Here is a 13,235-nt window from a genome sequence, read left to right on the forward strand (position 1 = left end):
TTTAATACGTCTCCCCACCCCCATGTTACTTGGGATGTTCTCTTATGTGCAAGACTTCTCCTGTCTCCATTCTGAAGCCCAGAAAAAAGGGAGGAAAGAGAAGAGAAGAAGGAGATAAACTCATAGAGAGGGGCTCAGAAGCTCCCAGGGCACCACAATACTCCTGGACAACAATCTCCATCCATTATGACACTTTCTCTTTGCAAAACATCTCTCTCTACATGATTATGTTTGTATAAGAGGAACAGAATTTTAAAAGGGAGACATACTTTTTCAAGAACCTAAGTATCCTCATATAGCTCAGGCTGCCACATGTGAGCTGTGTGACCTTGAGTATGGCCCTTAGACTCTCTGAGCCTCAGTTTCTCTGTGTGTAAAATGGGTATAACCAGGCCTTCCCCTCATCACCACCACGCACACAGGCATGTCCAGCCACAAAGGCCCTGTAAAGTAGCTCCACTGTTTTCTGGACACTGACCGACCACCCTCAGGAGATAGTTACATACTAATGGGCAGAATGGTCTAGAAACTCACAGTCATGTCAGTGTGGTCAGGCTCTTTGGACCTCTGTGAACCAGATATGATTCAGTCTCAGGGGTGGATCACACAGGGAGAGAGAAGGAAGGGTCACTGGGGTGAGGAATGTCCACTTCCCTCTCCCCGGGTGCCACCCTCGCCCCTCCTTCCCCAGCAGTCTGCCTCTCTCTAGATTAACTTCCTCTTGCTCCTGGCCCCTCCCCGTTGAATGACTTGTCAAACTGCCTTGGTTTCTGTTTCCTCGCTAAGTCCTTCCCAGTGCAGACAACTGCCCTCCTGGTGTGAAAAGCAGTGGTGGCCACAGAGGAGGCAGAGGGATGGCTTTCATCTGTGCCCAGCCTCCCTACCTGAACCCAGTGAGTGCCGGGCTGTGGGCGTGGGGCAGTGCTGGCCCGGGGGAAGCAGCTCTGGAGCTCTGAGGAAACAGCTCTTGGGAGGCAGGGGGCAGGGGAGGGGGCATCCTAGAGGACACAAGAAGGGCAGCAACGCCAGATGGGGCAATCCTGACACAGCCTCTGCTCCACGCTGGTCTCCCCTGTGCCACTCAGGACTGGAGGGTGATGAGCACCAGGACTCGTGCGTGTGACAAAGGGTTCCTGAGCTCCCTCTGGGGGCCTGGTCCTATTCCTGGTGGAGGGGGTAGAAGACAGGTGTCTGTAATGACTAGAAGAGTGATGTTTTGTTTGCATGAAGGCGGTAACAGGACTTCTGGGGAGGGTGACAACCCAGCATGGCAGTCGAGGGCACTTACTTTGGAGCTGGCCTGCCTGGGTTCAGCCACTGACTAGTTGGATGACCTCAGGCAAGTTCCTTTGACCTCTGTGTACCTCAGTTTCCGCATCTGTAGAATGGGGTGACCCTGTCCCCCTCCCAGGGTTGGGGTGAGGATGGAGGGAGGCAGCATCTCTAGGGTGCCTGCACTGCGCCCGGCACACATGGCTTCAGAAGGGCTCGGTGTTGGCAGGAGTCTGGACGCAGCAGGGAAGGCTCCTGAGGAGCTGATGCTACCTGAATGAGGTCACGAGGCCAGGGCAGGTCCAGGGTGTCTGCAGAGGGGCTGTCTCAGGGTTGAGAGGAGTGGGGCTGTCCCTGCAGTGTGGGGCACAGAGGGCGGCCTTTTGCACCTTTGTGCCACCTGTGTGGAGGCCCTGTCTGCAGGCGGCCTCGTTTCAACCCCATGAGGCTTGTCATCCCCGAGTCACACAGGGAAGAACTGAGGCTCAGAGAGGTTGGGACCACAGGACACAGGTCCCCAATTGTAAGAGACAGAGAAGGAAGGTGACTTGATTTACCCCAGAGGAGGGAGGTGCCCACAGAGAGTGACAATGGGGAAGGCAGGCAGCAGAGCCTCCGGGAAGAATGTGTCCCCCTGGGCACATTCTCCATCAGATGGGGGCCCTGGAGCCCCAGCCAGGCCCTGCCACTCTACCATTCTGGTGATTGGTTTTTACTTTCCAGTCCTTGGATTCAAAAGCCAGGTTTTTTGGGGCTGGACCCGTGGCCGAGTGGTTAAGTTCGTGCTCTCCGCTGCAGGCGGCCCAGTGTTTCATTGGTTCGGATCCTGGGCGCGAACATGGCACTGCTCGTCGGGCCACGCTGAGGCGGCATCCCACGTGCCACAACTAGCAGGACCCACAACGAAGAATATACAACTATGTACCGGGGGGCTTTGGGGAGAAAAAGGAAAAAAATAAAATCTTTAAAAAAAAAGCCAGGTTTTTCAGATCAGAAGGACAGTCCTCCTGTGGGCAGCATAGAGCTCAGACAGGGCCTTGGAAGCCGGACAGGAAAGAGGACGGGTGGAGTCCCCATGGGCGCCGGGGGCTCCCTGGGGACCCGCTGACCTCCAACAGCAGGGACCACACTCCTGCCTCCAAAGTGCGGTGGGAAAGGCACACGGCCGGCTGCGCTGCTCAGTCCCAGCTCCTCAGAGGCCCGGGACGAGGCTGCGGCCACAGGCAGGACAGGACTCGCTGTTTGGTCCCGGGAAGCGCTCGGTGAGCCAGGAGCCAGGATGTTCTGTGCTTCATGGTGAGAAGGAGGCTGTGTGGTGGTTACAAGCATGGGTGCTGGCGTTCAAACCCTACTCTATCACTCACCAGCTGTGTGGCTTTGGGCAAGTTACCACACCTTGCGTGCCTCAGTTTCCTCGTCTGTGAAGGTGGCACTAACAATGGCCTGGGTTGTTGTGAGGATAACGAGGTAACACCGACAGGGAAGGTCCCCACCAGAAGGGCCTCAGGACCTCTGAGCAGCAGCGCCCTCTGGCGGTAAGCCTCGCACTGCCTCCTGCAGGTGAGCTCCCTCTGCCAGGGGGGCTGGGGGCCCTCTGGTGACACTGAGCCTCCAGAAGGAGGCTGCCCACCCTCTGGCCTGTAGAGCCTGGCTCTGCTGTCTGCACTTCTGGACAGGAAGGGAAGGAAAAGTTCTCAGGCTCCAGGCAAGGCCAGAGGAGAGAGCAGTTCTGAGCCGGCACAGGGATGAAGTCACCCTGATGCCAACAGCGGCCGCTGTCAAGGCTGCGAGCCAAGGGCTTTCCAGGCGGCTCCTCGTCTAATCCTTCTAAGACCCCGGCCAGGCTGGGGCACTGGTGCCGCGGTCCCACCGAGGGAACTGGGTGCAGACAGGTCAGTGACCGCCCAACAGCAGAGCTGCCAGCACAGGAGCTGGAGGCAAGCCAAGGCCTGTGGACCAGAAAACCAGTGCAAAACCCACCCTCCTGCGCCATACAGAGCAAAAGTGTCATTGCCTGCCGAGATCCCTCCCTCACAGACACACACACATGCACACGCACGCACGCACGCACGCGCACACACACATACAAACACACACTCACACACTGGTCCAAATTCAACTAGCAGCCTGGTTGGCCAGGCTTAAAACAACACAAATTTGTTCTCTCACTTTTGGAGGTCAGAAATCTAGAACCAAAGTGTCAGCTGGGGGGGCTGCTCCGTGGCGGAGTGGTTAAGTTCGCACGCTCCACTTCAGCGGCCCAGGGTTTTGCTGGTTCAGATCCTGGGTGTGCACATGGCACAGCTCATCAGGCCACGCTGAGGCAGTGTCCCACATGCCCAAACTGGAAGGACCCACAACCAAAATAGACAACTATGTACTGGGGGGATTTGGGGAGAAAAAGCAAAAAAAATAAAAAGTAGAAGAAAGTGTCAGCACGGCTGTTTCCTTCTCGAGGCTTCAGAGGAGAATCTGTCTTCTCTCTGCAGGTTGTCCCCTTCTCTGGGATAATCCAAGGGGGTCTCCAGGACGGACTTCAGATCACCGTCATTGGCACCATTTTACCTTTCAATGGAACCAGGTACCTGGAACTGTGGTTTCTCTGCAGCCTCTCCCCTTAGCAACCATGGCACTTGTCAGCTCAGGATGGTTCACCCAGCACCGTCCGAGCTGCCTGCACCTGGACAGGCCGGAGGTGTAGGGCCCAGCCCCTACCAACACTGAATGGAACCACTGCCATCTGCCAATAGCACGCGGGCACCATTAACATAGAGTCCCTGTAGACACAGGGATGACGGGAGCTCGCAGCCTAAGGAGAGAAGCGGGCAAGCCCAGAGGCAGGCGATCATGTTACAGGGTTGAACTCTGCACACCATGACCCAGAAGAGCAAAATATCCCTTCCTCTACTTCCCGTAACTGACCTCATCTATTTCCAAACCCGCATTTGGCTAATGTTGAAATTTTTAAACTTGCCATCAAATGTAATTTGATGCAAGTTCTCATGCCTGGAGCTCATATTCATCCTTGCCTCTCCTTGCATGTTATTTTATTTATTTTTTGGTTACCCCTCCCCTTTTAGACCCCATCTTTGAAGGTATATTCCCATCAATTTCACATATCCTTTAAATTTGTTCTCTTCTTTCCCAATTGAGCAGACGTGGGCCGGCCTCCAATGAGTGTCCACTTGGTGCTGAAGGCTCTTCTAGACACATTTCCCAACTTCTATCTTTGACTTAAGTTTATAGTTAGTTTCCAAGACCTGTGCTTCTTGCTGCTAGCATCAATACTGTTCCTTACCCATTATCGACTTATTTCTAGAAAAAGCACACTGTAAAGGCAAAATGCAATAATTGCCCAAAAACACACTAAGTGCTAATTAGGTGAACTAAAGGATGGCAACAAACTGAGGAAGGCAGGTCCTATACAAGTTCCCAGACAGATGCCAGTCAAAGGCGAGGCACCCCCCCCCCTTTCCCGCCATTGGTGGAAACCAGGCTACTGGTGACTCTCTGATTTCCCTTGTCTAGGTTTGCTGTGAACTTTCAGATTGGCAGCAGCGACAATGACATTGCCTTCCACTTCAACCCTCGGTTTGAAAACGGCGGTTATTTGGTCTGCAACACGAAGCAGAACGGATGCTGGGGGCGGGAGGAGAGGAAGATGCATCTGCCCTTTCAGAGGGGGAGTCCTTTTGAGCTCATCTTCCTGGTGCAGAGCTCACATTTCCAGGTGAGCAGGAGCTCTCCTCCCCTCCCTCCCTCTGCCTATCCCCTCAGCGCCAACAGGCCTGGGGAAGAGCCTTGAAATAGTCACACCCATTGAGATCCGGCTGAACAACACCACAGACAGATAACAGGACCATTTCCTTTAAGGGTGTTACTGATGGCTGCAGGCTCCTTATGCACCTTCACCTGCATCTACAGGTGCCCCTGTTCCTTCTTTTCCTCAGGAACTAAGAACCAGATAAGTTACCTTGGTGTTTTTTGGCCTCTTGGGTCTTCAAAATCAGAGTTAATTCCATTCCTCTGCTGTAGCCATTGGTCCATCCAGGTCCTGAGATCATGTGTTTTTCAGTAACATTGTTGCAGCCTTTATCTAGGTTCTATTAATGGCTTATTTTGCCTTGTCTCTGGGTTTGGGAAGACGGGAGGGGGTTGAGTATATCTGGTGTCTGCGCTTCTTCGTGAAGGTGCATGTTCCCATCCCCTCCATGTGCAACCCGAGGTCACCTCTCCTCTGTTTGCTATGAACATTTTTAGGCATATTTAAATAATGCCTCAGCTGAGCAATATTAGACTTACAAACCTACTGCAATAAATGAACCACCATAAGATCTAAAAAGCCGACAAGCAGAGCAAGCAGAGATTGAGTGTGGATGCCCTTTGGATCCCACGTGTGTTCATTCAACTGGCACAGCTCTGGCGGTTGGTGCCCCCAACCTACAGGGGATGGATGTGAAAACCAGATGCCGGTCTTAATTTCTAGAAGCAGGGGTCCTTGAGGCCCAAATGTTCTCCCCGCCTGAGCCTGGGAGCCCTCTCCTGGAACTTGTGCTCTTCTTGGCAGGTGATGTTGAACGGGAGCCCCTTTGTGCAGTACCCACACCGTGTGCCCTTCCACCGCGTGGACACCCTGTCTATCAATGGCATCGTGCAGCTGTTCTCCATCAGCTTCCAGGTCAGATAGTCCACCTGGCACCTGTCCCAGGGGCTGGGGGCAGGGCTCAGTCTAGCTGTGCCTAGGCTCTGTCAGGTGAGCTCAAACCCGGATGACTCTGGGGCCACACCTCTAACTCCCCTGTCCCGTCCTTCTGGTGTCACTGTCTCTGTCCAAAACACCTGCCTCAATCTCCCAGACTCCTAGGTCTCTCCATACCCAAATGTCTTCCCTCAGGGGTAGAGAGATGGAGAGACAGAGAGATGGAGAGAGATATGGAGGGAGATGGAAAGAGAAGAGAGAGATGGAGAAAGAGAGAGAGGGAGACAGAGATGGAGAGAGAGAGAGAGCTAGAGAGAGATGGACAGAGAGGTAGAGAGAGAGAGAGATGGAAAGAGAGAGAGATGGAGAGAGAGGAGAGCAGGAGAGAGAGAGAAAGAGAAAGAGAAAGGTGTGTAGACAGAGAGAGAGAGAGAGGACCATCCTGCTGTCACCTACTGGAGCTTAATAGTCCCTGCTGCCCCTCCATGTGGTCCTGAGCACCTTCCTGGCCAACCACCCCTCCCCTCCCCTCCCCACCCTGGCCACCCCCCCCCCATCCGGCCTGGTTCTTTCCTCTGGCCCCCACCCCTGTCTTTCAGCTCTTCCTTGGCTTCATTAACGCTTCTTTTCACTCCATGGTGCCTTTTGTTTTAACAGAACAATCGTGCAGCCCCTGTCCTGCCCGCCTTCTCCGCGATGCAGTTCTCCCAAGCTGCCTGTTTCCCACACAAACCCAAGGGGCGCAAACCGCAAGTGAGTCAAACACAGAGAGTCTGGGAAGCAGAGCAGTTAGCAGGAAGGACAGATGGATGAGAGGCGGGTTCTGACCAGTAAGCCAGCCAGGGCCTAAGGCCCCACCACAGGGTCCCTGTCTCCCTCCACCAGGCACCCAGAGCCCGGACCAGGAAGTTGTCCTGCTTCTTCCCTCCCTCCCCTAACCTCTCTCCAGGGCACCAACGCCTCTCCCTCCCACAGCCACTGCCCTGGTCCAGGCCCCCTGACCCCACGTCACGAGGACCGTGGTCTAGTTCCCACTACCTCACACCCACCCACTGCGGCAGTGACCTTCCTGTAAGCAAATCTGGTCACATCCTCTCCCAGCTGGAAAATCCTGAAGGCTGCATGTCCTTCTAAACAAAGGCAAACTCCCCAGCAGGATGTGCCACATCCTCCCGTCTTGCCCCAGCGCAGCTCCCGGCCTCAGCCCTCCCCCATGAAGCTCACACAGCCTCTACTGCTCACTCGGGACTCGCTGGGGCCACCAGGCTCTTGCACATGCTGTCCGGGGGCTGAAAGCACCCTTTGCCACCTCACCCGCAGCCGACACTTAATGGCCCTTCAATGCTTTGCTTAAATGTTGCTCCTCGGGGGTCATCTTCCCTGCCTGGGGGATCGCTGGATGCCCCCCTGTCCCGCGTCCCATGTCCCCATGGACTTCCTACATCTCTGTGCTGTGCCAGTCACCACGTCCAGGTATAACTGTGCTTCCATGTCTGTCCCCGTCACTCCACCCACAACTTCACTCCGCTCCTGAGCCTTGCAGGCTGGGACTGTGGCTTGCTCAGTGTGTATCCCCAGCACTCTGCACAGTGCCAGGCACACAGGAGGCACCAGGTAAGTGAATGTGGGATGTGGTTTGCATGGGCAGTAGAAGAGGAAACCAGTCAGGGCAAGAAGATCAGTCAGCTGTGGGGCACAGGGTCCAGGACAGAAAGGGGAGCAGGGCCCGGCCACTCCTTTGGCTCCTGGAGTAGTGGGAGCGGGGGAAGGCGTATCTGTCCACCCAGCCTTCCTGTGGCCCATCATGGTCCTGCTCGGGCACCTGCCTCCTGCCATGCTGGCTTCAGGCCTGGTGCGGCTCCAGGGAGCCCTTGCAGGGCAGCCCCACTTGGGCCCTGGCCTGGGGAGGACAGGGTGGGTGGACACAACCAGACAGAACTGGGCACCATTTTGGATGTTATTGCTTGCTCCCTGGGTGAGCTTGGGCAAGTTGCTTAACGCTTCTGAGCCTGGTTGCCTCACTAGTGGAACAGGAGCTAAGCTTGCCTCCCTCGGAGAGCACTGGAGCCCCAGCCTGGCACACGACAGGCCCTCAGTAAACGCTGGTCTTCACCTTCTGGGTGAAATATGGCCCTGGAAGCAATGGGGGCTGAGGGAAGCTGGCTGGTCTACATCAGACAGGTCCTCCTCTCCCTCTGGAGGAGCCAGTGAGGATGCTCCTGTCCTCCAACCCTGGCCCCGGCCCCTTCCTAAGCGCAGTGAACCTGGGAGGGCGGGGAGATCTGGGGCCACAGGCTCAGGAAGGCTGATGGGAGCAGGAAGGAGGCAAGGGCCAGTCAGGGGGCCATTTCAGACCACAGTTTCTGCCGTGGTCTCACCGTCATGGGGCACCGATGTTAACCGCCATTTTGATTTCCTCATCCCTTCAGAGTCCAGGGATCAGGCCAGCCGACTCTGCTCCCATTTCCAGTCTCTTGCTTTCTCTTCGCAGCCTCTTCATTTTGGTTCTTCCTGTGGGTGAAAAGGAGGACGCAGGGTCGGGCATTAGGCCTCTCCCATAGGAGAGTGGGTGACCCCTGACTATCTGTCTGGCTGCATGGTGGGCGCAGGGAATGGGGGGTGGACCCTGACGAATTGGGAAACACCCAGAATCGTACTTCTTGGCTCAGTCCTCTGCCACTGTGGCAGCCACAGAAGACCGAGGTCCCATCTTCCATCCTCCTGCCAAGTGAGGCTGTGCTGGAAACTCCACTGAGAAGGAAGGTGGGCAGGAGGCCACAGTGCAGCCAAATTGTTTTTCTACAGGAAACCTTTGCCCCTGCCTCATGCCCTGAGAGAAGAAAAATCCCTATCCTTCAATTTTGGGGGTCTGGTGAGGCCATAGGGCTGGGTACCTGCTAAGGAGTCACTCTCCTCAGAGGATTGTGTTACCTGGTGCCCTCTGGTGGCAGGTGGTCATCTCCACGCTAGTGAGGGCTGGTTAAAACCCAGTTTTCTTTCTTCCAGAGGCAAACAATGATCCACACACCACTGAGCGCCCCTCAACAGATGTACCCGGTGAGTCTGAAAGCTCTGGTCAGCTCACAGCCCCACCACGTCCCCCATCACCAGGGACTGAATTCTCTGGTCCCAGACTCGGGGAGAAAACGGTTTAGCAAAGGGATGGGGACACTGGGGCCGAACCCTCTGCTCAGGAGACAGGGAGTGAAACTCTCCTGGAGACAGCAGAGAGTCTGGAGCAGGCTGGACTCACCCAGTGGCCAGACGGGAAGCCTGGAGTCAGTGGGGCTGCCCTGGGTGGAGGGGCAGGTGACTGTGATGGGATCTGGGACATGACAGGACATCCCACCAAGGCTGACATGAGAAGGAAGTGATGGAGAATCCAAGAGCTGAAGCCTCATGACATCAGTGTCCCATTGGAGCATCCCCTCTCGAATTTGTGGGGCCCGTGTGTGTGTCACTCCCACATGAATTATCTGGTCTCTTTTCAGCAGAATCCCGCCTTCCCTCCTATGGCCTATCCCAACCCAGCCTACGTAAGTGTGTTGTCAGGAAGAGGCAGAGGTTTGGGCAGGGTGGGAGGCGGGGGGCAGTGACAGCAGTGAAGCAGTGCTCTAGTGAGCTGAGGTTCCTAAAAACACCCAAGCAAACGAGAAGACTCTTGACAGGAGCTTCACTTTTAAAATCGTCCCTTCATTGTGAGCATAGTATATGGCCTTCCCTTCTCAGCCCGAGTGTCCTTTTGTGTCCAGCCGAAGGTCTTTTCATGACAGTTTAAGCACATTTAGTGAGGAAGGCTGGGAAGTTTTTATCTGGCATTTGCTGGACCAAGTAAAGATGTCATGGGGTTCTTTCTTGAAAATATATTACTCACAGTCAGTTCACCTCCAAATTCATGGAAATTGACACAAGGTGCCCCCTGCCGTGGTGGCTGCTCTGGCTGCCGCTGGCTGACCTGGTCCTCTCCTCCCAACAGCCGATGCCTTTTTTCACCAGCATCCCGGGTGGCCTGTACCCCTCCAAGCGCATTTTCGTGTCAGGCACTGTTCTGCCCAGTGCTCAGAGGTAAGCCAGGGTTCTCGGAGAGGAGAGACAGCCCAGGGTCATTCTGGCCATCGCTCAGGCTCTGGGCGGGCTGGGGAGGGGCAGGGACCTGGAGCTCAGTGGTCAGAGGACGTCCATGTGAGCTGCCCACCCCCAGGTTCCACATCAACCTGCGCTCTGGGAGTGACATCGCCTTCCACCTGAACCCCCGTTTTGATGAGAACACCGTGGTCCGCAACACGCATGTCAATGGCTCTTGGGGGCACGAGGAGCGAAGCCTGTGCGGAAAAATGCCCTTCACCCGAGGCCAGAGCTTCTCGGTAAGCTGCCCGAGCCCGCAGCTCAGAGGGGCTCTCATAGGGAGCAGGAATGGGGGCGTCTGGGGGCCCCTCGAATGAGATGGGAGCCAATGCCTTTGCAGTGAGGGCTGCGCACAGAAGAAAAGTGTTCAACCAGTGGTTGTTTTTATTTTACTATCACCGTCCCACATGGGGCAGGTGGTGCTATCTGCTGTTCACAGATGAGGAAACAGACTCACAAGTGCAGGTTACTGGCCTGAGGTCACACAGCGATAAGTGCCAGATGGAGCCCAAGAATGAGGTGTCATCCCTTTATTCTCTCACTCACTCATTCATTCAACAGTCATTTCAGCTATTCTCTCAGGGCCCACTCTGTGCAGGAAGCACCCCAGGGGCTGGGGGTACAGCATGGAGCAGACAGACGAGGTCCTGCCCCACGGAGTCTGCAGTTTAGGAGGCAGAGGAACCAGGACACAAACGCGGGGACAGACCCTTGCAGATAAGAACAGGCGCTCTGCGGAAAGCAAACAGAATAGAGGGACAGAGTGAGCCCCGGGGCAGGGGCCGCGCTGCCTTAGACGGGACAGCTCTCCGAGGAGGCCACTGTGCCCTTGAGACCCCAGTGGCAGAAGGAGCCGACTTGCGAAGATCTGTGGGTTCCTTGGGGCGGGCAGCGGAGGGAGCCGCTGTTCCTGCAGAGGCGGAGTCATGGGCGTGGCCTGTCTGGGACCAGAGGGCGGGGGCTCCCAGGTGGACAGTGAGGACAGAGAGGTGTGGGTGGGGCGGCAGAGGCCCGGTGTTCTCAGAGACCCGACCCTGAGACCCTGAGACACTGAGAGCAGGTGTTCTCAGCCCCGACCACACAGTCAACCCCCTGGGAGCTTAAAGAAGGAAAATCAACGCCTGGGCTTGCCCCTAGGCCAACGAGGGGGCGAGCCTGGGCCTCCGTATTTTTAAATCCGCCCTGATGCTCCTCCCCCAGGGTTGAAGTGACTGATGTCGGGCGTGAGGGCCATGGAAAGGAGCTGGGATTTTAATACAGCTTGTTGGTGTGTTTCAAGCCAGAGGGCAATGTAGTTTGTTGTCTAGATAACTGTGTGACTTTAAGCAAGTGACTTAACTGCTCTGTGCCTCGGTTTCCCCATTTAAAAAATGGGCTAATAGTAACATCACTCTCACAGAGATCTAAGAATGAAATGAAATCACATCTGTGACAGGCTTAGGACAGTGCCTGGTGTGCAGTGTGTGCAAGTGTCAGCTATTGCGATGTGGATGATGACATTTTCACAGACGTGCTCCGAGGGCCTCCTGGAGAAAGTCTGGGGTGGAAAAGACAGGTTAGGAGGCTGGAGCTGCAGGAGTGCAGGCGCGGAGCGCTCCTGTGCGCCAGGTTCTAGGGACGAGGACAGACAAGCCAGCGTTCCTGTCCTGGAGGGTCCATTTGGAGCATGAGGATGGGGTGGGGGACACGGCCTGAGGGGCACCTGACTCGACTAGGAGGGTGTCAGGAGGTGGGGAAGGCAGAGAGGCTCACCTTCCTGGAGGGAAGGGGGAGAATCCTGAATGGGGATGAGGCATCATCCGTGTGGGCAGGGTGTGCAGAGTGGGGAGCACGTGAGGAAGGGCATTCTGGGCGGTGGGAACAGAATATGCAAAATTACAGGGTTAGGAGAGCCCGGGGCATGTTGAGTGAAGAATGAATCCTTCAGAGCAGCTAGAAGGCAGGTGTGGGGCCTGCTCCATTAAGATGTAAGGAAGGCAGGAGGGAGGGAGGGAGACACGAGCCTGAATTTAGGTTTGAGGACTTTCCTAGTGAAGTGCAAATGATGTGGCCTCTGTGTCCAGGTGTGCATCACGTGTGAAGGCCACTGCCTCAGGGTGGTCGTGGATGGTCAGCACCTGTGTGACTACAACCACCGCCTGAAGAACCTACCTGGCATCAACAACCTGGAAGTGGCAGGGGATGTCCAGCTGACCCGTGTGCAGACATAGGCGGGATCCCTGGCCTGGGCTCGAGGGCTGGGGCACGTTGCTGTCTGGATCTGCTCATCACCTCCACCTTCCCCGTCCCTGCCTCAGCCCCAGCCCTTCCCAGCCTGCCGAGGGTCTCTTTTCTGGGGAGACCACGTCCTTGTTGGGCTGGCTAAGGATGTGGCCTGCCTGGAGTGCCGAGGGCAGCTGGCTGGGACCATTTTCCTCAGTAGGGGCAGGACCTGGGGCTCCAGCTGCCCAAATCTATCCATCTGAGGAGAGGGGTGGTCCACACAGCCTGCAACCCCAGGTTCAGTCCCCTCGGCAGCAAGGGAGGGTGCTGGGCCTTGCCAGGTGCCCAGCCCAGGCCCACACCCCGTCTGCCTCTCAGCTGCATCCCCAGCCCAGTCAGCTCCAGTCAGTCCCAGGCCAGCAGCTCTTCACTCCCTGGGGGAGGCGGTCTCCTTGGCCCCTCCCTGTCTCCCAGCTTCAGCCTCTCCTGTACCTGCACCAACCCTTCCCCGGATCCAGGAAAGCTCCCTGATGACACCCCGCTGGTTTCCTCCAACTGATGGGACCCTTCTCAGCAGGGGGCTCTCCCCTCCCCTTGTCCTTCAAATAAAGAAGGAAAAAGGTGTCAACACGCATCTGAGATGATTGTGGTTTATTAATGTGTTTGGAGACAGTTTCAAGTCTCTGGAATTGGGGAAGTTCTGGCTGAGGGGAGTGAGAAGAGATAGCGTGGGCTCATTTTGATCAGGGGTGTGAGGGGGCAGTCCTGAAGTCCCCACCTGCTCCCAGTGGGTCCCCACCAATGCCACGAGGTTGTGGGAGAAAGCAGGCCTGGCTCAGGCTTTTGACACAGGAAGCTGGGGAACAGAGGTGAACCCAGGAAACAGACCCAGGCTCCCGAGATGGGCCAAGGGCTGGGCAAGAGCCTGAGGGGGCCG

At 56.1% G+C, this 13,235-nt stretch overlaps 1 protein-coding gene across 4 annotated transcripts; it reads left to right on the forward strand.

Annotated features, from left to right (window-relative positions):
• The first annotated feature begins 723 nt into the window (after positions 1-723).
• Positions 724-12,932, forward strand: LOC100058771 (galectin-9). 4 transcript variants are annotated; one of them, XM_005597603.4, is made up of 10 exons: positions 724-893; positions 3,762-3,853; positions 4,801-5,002; positions 5,840-5,950; positions 6,629-6,724; positions 8,978-9,028; positions 9,466-9,507; positions 9,948-10,036; positions 10,173-10,335; positions 12,160-12,932. In XM_005597603.4, exons 1-10 carry the CDS (start codon positions 855-857, stop codon positions 12,304-12,306), a joined length of 1,032 nt encoding a protein of 343 aa, XP_005597660.1. In that variant the 5' UTR covers positions 724-854; the 3' UTR covers positions 12,307-12,932. The 4 variants fall into 4 exon arrangements, with proteins under 4 accessions (XP_005597660.1, XP_005597659.1, XP_005597662.1 ...); XM_005597602.4 differs by having other exon boundaries at positions 738-893; positions 9,463-9,507; XM_005597605.4 differs by lacking the exon at positions 6,629-6,724 and having other exon boundaries at positions 738-893; positions 9,463-9,507.
• The last annotated feature ends 303 nt before the right edge of the window (positions 12,933-13,235 follow it).

The sequence above is a fragment of the Equus caballus genome, chromosome 11 (genome assembly GCF_041296265.1).
Source record: "Equus caballus isolate H_3958 breed thoroughbred chromosome 11, TB-T2T, whole genome shotgun sequence".
NCBI classification, from domain to species: domain Eukaryota; kingdom Metazoa; phylum Chordata; class Mammalia; order Perissodactyla; family Equidae; genus Equus; species Equus caballus.

What these genes read in the sequence shown, in the direction of transcription:
- LOC100058771 (XM_005597602.4), top strand. Translation starts at nt 855, where the DNA reads ATGGCTTTCATCTGTGCCCAGCCTCCCTACCTGAACCCA. An exon ending in GTTCTGCCCAGTGCTCAGAG is followed by an intron (nt 10,037 to 10,172) that starts GTAAGCCAGGGT and finishes GCCCACCCCCAG; the next exon opens with GTTCCACATCAACCTGCGCT. An exon ending in CCCGAGGCCAGAGCTTCTCG is followed by an intron (nt 10,336 to 12,159) that starts GTAAGCTGCCCG and finishes CTCTGTGTCCAG; the next exon opens with GTGTGCATCACGTGTGAAGG.